The sequence below is a fragment of the Polypterus senegalus genome, chromosome 1, assembly GCF_016835505.1.
Source record: "Polypterus senegalus isolate Bchr_013 chromosome 1, ASM1683550v1, whole genome shotgun sequence".
In the NCBI taxonomy this organism is placed as follows: Eukaryota; Metazoa; Chordata; class Cladistia; order Polypteriformes; family Polypteridae; genus Polypterus; species Polypterus senegalus.
In genome coordinates, this window is record NC_053154.1 from 194,249,656 (window position 1) to 194,260,523 (window position 10,868).

A 10,868-nucleotide genomic window follows, 5' to 3' on the forward strand; every position below is an offset into this window, starting at 1 on the left:
CAATCTGTCATTCAGTTCTTTTCCAGGGAAAGTTATATGTTAATGATGTAAATGATTTAGTCTTTCAATTGCATGCTTAAAATTATTGGTAATTGAGTTTTCCAATATTGCAGTGCGACGACTAGAGAAAAATGTAAAAGAAGTGTTGGAAGACTTTGCTGATGACAATGACAAAAAGGTCCAACTAATTACTGGAAGGAGAGTGCAATTGGCAGAAGACCTCAGTGAGTATTACTTTTGTTTCTTGTTAGTGCTAGCAGTTGTCAGTCATAGTAGAGGGTGAATACTTAACTCCTTTATCAATATATTATTTAGTTATATAGGTTCAATATAAATGAAAATGTTCTTGATTTTAGTGAGATAGTTTCAAAATCTAACATTTTACTTCGGTGTCAGAATAGCAGAGACAAGAAGGAGGAAAAATTAAGATGCAATATGTGGCCAATGGCATTTTTAATAATAATAAGTTCTTGAGTTTGCATTACATTTTATATAATATATTTACAACTTACAGTAGAGGGCAGCAGTGATCTTCTTTTATTGCCTAGCATATTTATTTTTTTTTCTATTGTTTGTGCTTAATTTTCTTTGTTTTATTTTTTGTAAATTACAATGCCATTATTTTTTGTGTGCCAGGAGCTTCACGTGTGTCACTTGTGTAATGCTTTTTTGCTTTTGAGGAAATTTGTCATTTTTTTTTATACAGTTTGTGGTGTTTTTTATTTTGTAGCTCCGCTGTCACAAAGGCTAAGGTTTTTACTTTTTAGTCGGAGATTAAATGGCATTATTTCCTGTAGTTATTCTTTTATGATAAATAAGTATGTAAGTATGATTTCCAACAATTATTTCTGGAGGAAAAGAGACTTGGGGTTAGCTTCTTGTGAGCATGTCCTGTGTTTTGGGGCTTCTTGTAAGAAATGACATTATTAAACAGATAAAAGTAAAGTTAGACATTATTAAAGAGACTAAAGTAAATCTATCCTCATCTTATTTATTTAATTTCGGAGTAAATCTTACTGTCCCCACAAAAACTTGGTATTTTAAAAATGCCTCCATTCCATACACATAGTAATGAAAATTCTAAACTGAATTTAATTTCTAGAATTAACAATGCAAAAAATGAATACACTTCAGATTAGATTTTGATTAAGCAGATATGAAACATCTTAATTTTGATATAAATTCAATGGCAGTTTCTGTTTCTATGTTGTCCTGGTTATTGCATGTACAATTTGGCCATTGCACAAAAGGCACTGATAGGTTTTGAAAAGGACAGGTACAGTTTACAAGTGAACACCTTTCAATCAAAATTATGAATGTAAATGTAATTACAGGTTACATGTATTTAATATAATTTCTTTTACCAAAACAATGGATCAGAGGTTGCTCTCCTAGTAAGCTGTGTCAGTATTCACATGAACATAAACTTAAGCATTTCAGTGATTCCAAGGCTGTTTCTAGAGGAACCATTGTGAATAGTGTTAACGCTTATGGCAGTGATGGAACAAATCTTTAGAAGTGAGAGATGAGTGTTGGGAGCAAGTTCCCCACCTCCTCAAACCAGACCAACTAAATACAGCCAAATCTAACTCACAGAATTAAATGGACACCAATTCCATGTATTTTGCCAATGATGGTAAGAGTTCTAGTGACATGGGGGAGAGTATGTTTGGATTGGCTGGGTAGCCTTTTCTGATGGTTAGCATTGTTATCACTGGTAAATGATGATGGGCCACTGATGCTGTTGTTTTTATCACCTGCTGCATGTTCATCTCCATCTTTATTATAATTTTCATCTGTATCCGTTGCATTGTTCTCAAGGTCACTTGTTTGGTATTCGTCTTCATTGTTTGAGATGTCCTCCTTCCTGCCACATTTGTCTGGGGAGTTTTTAATAGAATTGCTTTCTTCACCTTTCTCTTTTTGGTGCCTTTTGCCATAGAAGCTTTGACCAGGAGTACTTCTTAGTTGGATTGAAGCAAAAAAAAGTACGAGTTGAATTAAATCTGGTGTTGAAATGCTTACCTAATTTCTAGCAGGATAGCATGGATGGGAATAGTTTTGTAGTGACTCTGTGTGGTTACACAATTAATGTGTACATTTTTATAAACTGCACTGTGTAACATATATTTATATGAGTCATTGTATTAGGATACAGGAGTGCATTGCATTTACCAAATAAAAAATATTAATGTTTGTTTTCTTGTAAATATGACTTAGAATCTCATAATTATGAGTGGTTCCTTTTGTGACTGGGTGTATGACTTCCTGTCAAATAGACACCAGTCAGTGATAATTGGCAAAAAGTATTCTATGGTATTCGCCAACATCACCATTCTACAAAGTGCTGTCTCAGCCTACTACAATGTCTATTCACCTATGACTGTGTATCAGTGCATAAGGGCAATAGCATCATCAAGTTGCCTAGGATACCACTGTGATTAACCTCATCTTTGACAATGACAAGGTTGCTTACATAACAGAGGTATAAGACCTGAGTGTATAGTGCCATAACAACAGCCTCTACCTATATGTCGACTAAACAAAGGAGGTCATTGTGACTGCCATTGTTCTTTCTGACATCAGTGCTGCACTCCATATCAATGGCTTCCCTGTCCAGACAGGTAGGTAGGTCCCAAGGTGTCCAGATCACTGACTGCCTTTCATGGTCAATCAACACCACCTGCATACTCAAAAAGGCTCTGCAAATGCTCTTTTTACCTGAGGAAGCTAAAGAGCTTTGGGTTGGGAACGAAAACACTAGTGAGCTTTTTCACCTTCACTTTTTAAAGTGTCCTGACTGGATGCATCATGGTGTGGTTTGGTAACTTGACTTTCCAGGACAACAAACTCCTCAAAATGTCTGTCCGTATAGCTTATAAAGTAATTGGGGCTAAAGTTCCACAGCTTCTTACCACGTCCTCAACCAGATGTCCGAGGAGAACTAAATCAATCATCTGTGATGACAGCCATCCAGCTCATCCAGTGTTCACTTCTGCTTATGGGGAAGCACTACTGCAGCTTTGCCACATGTTCCACCTCCTTCAGGAACAGCTTTTTCCCCCTGGCCATAGGGTCACAGAACTCCCAATAACCTGATCTTACCTCTCCTGTAATGTGTACTGTACCCATCTACTCGTTTTATGTGTAATTGCACTGTTCATTGCTTGTTTTTTCTTTTAAACACTTACCTTTATGTATTTCTAGATGCTGTTTATTCATTTATCTTCTGCTACTGTTATTTTTTACTGTATTTCTACATCACCACAACTGTGGCACAAGAATTTCACTATTCCCTTTTAGTGTTTGTGACAATAAATATCTGTAATCTGTAATAATGTGTAAACAGAAATCTACATCAGTTGCAGAATTTTAACTGAAGAGTAGAGGAGGGAATAAGTATATTACAATTGAGCACACACATTTCAATTTGTGAAACCTTCAGACTAGAGATTTCACATCATAGTAAGGATGTTAAATTGGGCAAATGCCCACGTGGTCTGCCAGCACTTCTGGGTTAGGCGAAAACCTCATCCCATATAAGTCCTCCACAGCACTCCCGGCGGTACCCATGGCACCCAACAGGCTGAGATAGCGACCTCCAAGTTCCATATTGCCCTGTGGGAATCCGGGGCACTGCTGTAATCCTGGGGAGCTGCCATCTAGCATCTCAGGAGAGGTAGTGCCTTAAAGATGCTGCCTTCCCCCATCCTTCATATCTCGGGCATCCCGGCCAGGTTGGGCTGCCGTCCATCTCTTACAATATATATAATCATTATTATTAAGACAAGACACTCCCCAAGCAAATTTGGGGTCCACCATTGTCACAAATGAATGTGAGGCACGGTCTCTAGAAATGGATAGCACATCTGAATAAAATGCAGACACTGATCAAGTTGATCTGGAGTGTCTTTTTCCTTGGAAGGATCAAAGGCTGAAAACAATATTGTGTCTCTCCAAATTTGAGGAAATATTTTCTTTTCCAGAGAGTGTTCTTCACCAGAGGTGTTATTTCCCATGTCACAAGAACCAGTTTTCTTTGCTAAGGTCTAATATGCCTGACTCTGTCCAACTTTTGTCTCAAATGACTGGTATTACACCTGCCCCTCACTTTTCCCTTGTTGGTAGTCAGCCCACATGATGCCTTCATAAAATATTATACAAAGAAAATTTAAGAGACCAATTTATCATGGACCTCGTGCTCACAGGAGCATGTATATTCAAGGATGAAAAGGTGCATGTTCTAAAGTCATATCAGAATGGGTTCATAATTCAAAAAAGGTTGACTGCTCTAACATGAAGGCTTTGTTTGTATCTGTGAACTTATTTTTTTTTATAAACTCTTTAAATAACTGGTTTAATTTTGGGCCAGCATTTCCCTACTTGTGGGCTGTGGCCAAACCCTGATGAAACCCCACTCCCCATCCAATCCAACAATTTACAGCAGCAGCAGCATCGCAGGTGAATTGTGCCTGTTCCTGGACGACCTCCCCAACATCTGCTCTGATGATCATGCTTGATTCACAAAGAAGGAGAAGCATTGATGATCACACTTGATTCATTTGACACTCTGGTAATCGCATAGGACCAAAAACCCACTTCTCTGCCTTAATGATCGTGCTTGATTCACCAATGAGGTCCCCATCCCCCACCCTACCCGTTGGTAGGTCATGAACACACTGGCATGTGAAAACCTGGGTCGTTATACTACAAAGGTTAGGAAACACTGTTTTATGCATTTAACTATTTTTGACTTTCAGTAAATATACATTTTCCTGTTTCCTACATTTGTTTGCGTAGCAAGAAAATAAAATGAATAATATAACAAAAAACATTAACAATTTTAACCATCCAAGGACTTAATATAAAACAACTTATTCTTTATTACAATGATAATCTGATATCGTTTTTATAGTTTTGGTCTTTACTTATGGAAATGGATTGTAAAGGGACATCATTTTAACATTCACATCTAGTTAGGCTTACAAAGTCCATTTTCACAATTTTTCCACTATTTATGTTATATTAGTCAATCTGAGATCACACACACAATTGTAACATGTAGGTAGTATTACAATTAACCAAATGTATTTAAAATAAATAATAGATTGTTAAAATTGTGCACATTTTCTCCTTCCCATGTTTACTGGGTAAACTGAAAGTGGTGTGTTTTTTTTTTTTTTTTTTTTAATATAAATACCTGGCTGTAAACACTGTGGTAAGGATCGCACTAGGTCACATTGCTTTGATTAAAATTTGCTTTAATTTTCCCAGAAAGATTATAAAAAATTATAGTGTGCTCTCAAATGCAGCAAACATCACATCACTTGCAGGAATCAGCAATTAAACACTAATCACTTCTTCTGCTGGAATCAACAATTAACCACCTTTGTTTAAAAAAAAAAATAAAGTACATAGTTTTCCTAGTGCTTTCATTCAGTTAAAACTTGAACGTGTGCTTCTGGCACATACTGTACATCTATCTGACCTTCACCTAACAATGTTGAAAATACCAATCTCAAGTTATCCCTGCTTTTGTGGAATTTCTTAGCTGAGATATCATTACAATTTCTCTTCTTTAAGCATGTAATTCATGAGGAGCCCCCTTACTTGAGCCAAGAGGAATTCTTGGGCTTGCCAGCACACATTCATCTGTCTAGCCTTGCAGCCTTCCTGCACAAGGTGGCAATGTGTTCCCAGCTAGCTGCCACTTTGATGTGGGATTTAGAAGCATCTGCTACAGCACGCCAGCCCTCCTGCCTTTGTTTACTGTACTGTCCCCCTTGATGTCTTCACATCACCCTGGCAGCAGGTGCTTGTTTTTCTGCATGGCTGCTAGGAGAAATGCTGTTCTTGCTAGGGCTTGTTTCATTCTTTGTCATTATCCTTATTTTAAAAGTCTGAGGACTACCTTGTAAGGAGCATCTAGTGTCAGGGCATGTTAAATTCATGTGCCTCCTTGGTACTCTTGTATAGCACCTTTGAGCAGCTTTAAAGTTCTTGGCAAACCAAGCCAACCTAAAAAAAGTTAAGATATCTGTCCTTGTATAACAAGGGTAAGTAATGTACATTTTATTGACTTGTCTCATCTCATCTACTTTGTGATCTCACTAATTTTATCCTTTGGAGAAACTTCCTTTCCTTCTGCTTCATGTGTTCTGTGCACCCCAAAATGTATTTAATCTCACAGGGGCAACTTTTACTACAAATGCTGCTGTACATTCATGTTTTTGTACCGCTATAAATTCTGTCTTATAAGACACATTTTCTGAAAGTAAATGGTAACAACCAATATGCTCTTTGGGAAGACCATTTTATTATAACAGTGCCTTGTTCTATAGGTATTAGCCACGGATTAAACCACTGAGTAACTAGATGGCCTAGTCACATTTATCAGTGAACATTAGATATTAGGTTAAATGTGATATACTGTATATGCATGTGCTCGGAGGATTCTTATTATTGTCCCAAACTGCAAGTGGCAGACTTTTATTCTTCAAAGTGAAATAATGCTGTAGTTACTGTGCAGATGTCAATGTCTTATACATTTATTATGTTTTACTCACACTTTAAATTGGGGTGGTCAATGGTAATTAATTAAGGAAGATTAATTAAATCAGAATATTTTCCATACATGCAAGCAGGCTGGCATGAAGATCCCCAGCGACAGTGGGTTAGAAGTCATGTACAGCAACAACAAAAAAAAATTTTTTGTTTACCCCACAAATCGCACAAGGAATGTCTCAGTGACCTTTAAGAGACCCTGTTTAATTCATAGCCCCCAGCCTTGACTCTATAAAAAAAAGACATTAAAGCTCTCAAAATCACACAGATTTGTTAAAATACACAGAAAACAAAGCAGAAACTGATCAGCATAAATTGAAGCCAACAATACCTGTCCACCAATTAATTGTGGAACTATGGCCAGAGATGAAATTGTAAGAAAGAGAGTCAAAGGCAAAATCAGACGTAGTCAGAGTTCCAGAGACATGAATAACTGCCTTTCCACTTCTGGGCATGCGCCAGCAGACTCCTTGCTGAGCCATCCAATATAATGAAAGGACCATTCTGTCCATTGATTCCAGTGCTCCTTAACAGAGGTGACTGTCCACATCAAGATAACAGAATGAGGAGAATTAGTAATAGTTTATAAATATTGTATTACTTATATTTCTGTACAACTGACTAACAAACAGAGATGGCATATGTGCATCTAATCAGCAGCTATAATCAGGGAATGCTGGATACAGATATATATCTATAGATATATAGGTATATATCTATAGATATACGAGGTGTGGCAGAAAAGTAATGAGACTGGCAACACTGCAAGCGATCTGGCAACGCTGCGCTGTTGTCCTTGATAGAGCACGTGTATCGGTACCCTCCCATAGCTCAGTGCGAGTTTCAACTCCTTCCGTTAACTATGTGATTTTTGTGACTGCTATTAGCGAAGTTGTGTTTTTGGTTGTGCGTCACGCAAAATGGAACAGCGGAATTTGGAGCAACGTTGTGCCATTAAGCGGCAAGTGTGGCGTTTGAAAAGTTAAAACAGGCCTATGGGGAACATTCTTTATCCCGAGCTCAAGTTTTACACTGGCACAAATCATTTTTGGAAGGCAGAAAACACGTTGAAGATGAGCACCGTTCAGGGAGGACTTCAACTTCGAAAACCAATGAAAACATCGAACGTGTGAACACTCTTGTGAGATCAGATCGTCGTTTAACATTAAGAATGTTGAGTGAACAATTAAATTTGAACAGATTTACCGTTCATCAAATTTTGACTGAACATTTGCACATGCGAAAGGTCTGTGCCAAAATGGTGCTGAAAAACTGCCCTCTCCATAACAGAATTTTTGACCTCAAAAGGCATTCCTGTAGTTCCCCAGCCCCCTTATTCACCTGACCTCAGTCCGTGTGACTTTTTCCTTTTTCCTAAACTGAAAAATGTCCTCAAAGGACATTTCGGGACTTTAGAAAACATCCAAAAGAGTGTAACGGACATGCTGAAGACCATATTAGTTGAAGACTTCCAGCGCTGCTACCAACAGTGGGAACAACGTCTCCATTGGTGTGTAGCTGCCCAAGGGAACTACTTTGAAGGGGATAACATTGATGTTTGAAAAAAATAAAAACTTTGGTAAATAAAAAATCAGTCTCATTACTTTTCTGCCACACCTCGTATATCTATAGATATATAGATTTATATATATCTATATATCTCTAGATATATATCTAGAGATATATAGATATATATCTATAGATATTTATCTATATATCTAAAGATATATATATATATACAGTGCATCCGGAAAGTATTCACAGCGCATCACATTTTGTTATGTTACAGACTTATTCCAAAATGGATTAAATTCATTTTTTTCCTCAGAATTCTACACACAACACCCCATAATGACAACGTGAAAAAAGTTTACTTGAGGTTTTTACAAATTTATTAAAAATAAAAAAAATGAGAAATCACATGTGAATAAGTATTCACAGCCTTTGCTCAATTCTTTGTCGATGCACCTTTGGCAGCAATTACAGCCTCAAGTCTTTTTGAATATGATGCCACAAGCTTGGGACACCTATCGTTGGCTAGTTTCGCCCATTCCTCTTTGCAGCACCTCTCAAGCTCCATCAGGTTGGATGGGAAGCATCGGTGCACATCCATTTTAAGATCTCTCCAGAGATGTTCAATCGGATTCAAGTCTGGGCTCTGGCTGGGCCACTCAAGGACATTCACAGAGTTGTCCTGAAGCCACTCCTTTGATATCTTCGCTGTGTGCTTAGGGTAATTGTCCTGCTGAAAGATGAACCATCGCCCCAGTCTGAGGTCAAGAGCGCTCTGGAGCAGGTTTTCATCCAGGATTTCTCTGTACATTGCTGCAGTCATCTTTCCCTTTATCCTGACTAGTCTCCCAGTTCCTGCCGCTGAAAAACATCCCCACAGCATGATGCTGCCTCTACCATGCTTCACTGTATGGATGGTATTGGCCTGGTGATGAGCGGTGCCTTGTTTCCTCCAAACGTGACGCCTGGCATTCACACCAAAGAGTTCAATCTTTGTCTCATCAGACCAGAGAATTTTGTTTCTCATGGTCTGAGAGTCATTCAGGTGCCTTTTGGCAAACTCCAGGCGGGCTGCCATGTGCCTTTTACTAAGGAGTGGCTTCCGTCTGGCCACTCTACCATACAGGCCTGATTGGTGGATTGCTGCAGAGATGGTTGTCCTTCTTAAAGGTTCTCCTCTCTCCACAAAGGACCTCTGACAGAGTGACCATCGGGTTCTTGGTCACCTCCCTGACTAAGGCCCTTATCCCCCGATCACTCAGTTTAGATGGCTGGCCAGCTCTAGGAAGAGTCCTGGTGGTTTTGAACTTCTTCCATATACGGATGATGGAGGCCACTGTGCTCATTGGGACCTTCAAAGCAGCATAAATTTTTCTGTAACCTTCCCCAGATTTGTGCCTCGAGACAATCCTGTCTTGGAGGTCTACAGACAATTCCTTTGACTTCATGCTTGGTTTGTGCTCTGACATGAACTGTCAACTGTGGGACCTTATATAGACAGGTGTGTGCCTTTCTAAATCATGTCCAATCAGCTGAATTTACCACAGGTGGACTCCAATAAAGCTGCAGAAACATCTCAAGGGTGATCAGGGGAAACAGGATACACCTGAGCTCAATTTTGAGCTTCATGGCAAAGGCTGTGAATACTTATGTTACATGTGCTTTCTCAATTTTTTTATTTTTAATAAATTTGCAAAAATCTGAAGTAAACTTTTTTCACGTTGTCATTATGGGGTGTTGTGTGTAGAATTCTGAGGAAAAAAAACAAATTTAATTCATTTTGGAATAATGCTGTAACATAACAAAATGTGGAAAAAGTGATGAGAGAGAGATATAAATATATATATATATATATATATATATATATATATATATATATAAATATATATATATATATATATATATATATATATATATATATATATATATATATATATATATATATATGAATATATATATATATATATATATATATATAATATGAATATATATATATATATATATAATATGATATATATATATATATATATATATAATATGAATATATATATATATATATATATATAATATGAATATATATATATATATATATATATATAATATGAATATATATATATATATATATATATATATAAATATGAATATATATATATATATATAATATGAATATATATATATGTATGTATATATATCTATACTAATAAAAGGCAAAGCCCTCACTCACTCACTCACTCACTCACTCACTCATCACTAATTCTCCAACTTCCCGTGTGGGTGGAAGGCTGAAATTTGGCAGGTTCATTCCTTACAGCTTCCTTACAAAAGTTGGGCAGGTTTTATATTGAAATTCTACGTGTAATGGTCATAACTGGAAGCAGTTTTTCTCCATTTACTGTAATGACATCCCACGTAATCACGCAGTACATAGAAAACCAGGAAGACCTCAAAAAGCGCTGATGAAAACATGCATTATATAATTGAGAAGGCAGCGAAACAATAAGAAGCGAGCGAGTGACATATACAACCATATTCAGAAGATGAGATGGTCAGGGTTGTGTTTGACACAAACTCAGCGAAACTGCGAGAGAAAGTTTTAAGTGCCAGGACTAAGGTAACATTAAATACAGCCATGGACATAGCATGAGATGGCACCAGCACAGCTGGGAACCTTCGATGCATGTACACCGAGTGGCTCACGTGAACTGACGCAGTGCACAGATAAAAGGCAACAGTTCCAAAGAGCACTGAACAAAAACCGAATTACACAATTGAAAAGGCAGCAAAAAATATGA

The 10,868-nt window shown here is 37.4% G+C and overlaps 1 protein-coding gene across 4 annotated transcripts in view; it reads left to right on the forward strand.

The window, feature by feature from the left end:
* opa1 (OPA1 mitochondrial dynamin like GTPase) overlaps positions 1-10,868 on the forward strand; it is a 240,686-nt gene that overhangs the window by 142,559 nt on the left and 87,259 nt on the right. For all 4 annotated transcript variants that reach the window (XM_039766026.1, XM_039766043.1, XM_039766034.1 and 1 more), the window contains one exon: positions 114-224. In XM_039766026.1, the coding sequence (XP_039621960.1) occupies positions 114-224 (111 nt within the window). The remainder of the gene's footprint in view (positions 1-113; positions 225-10,868) is intronic.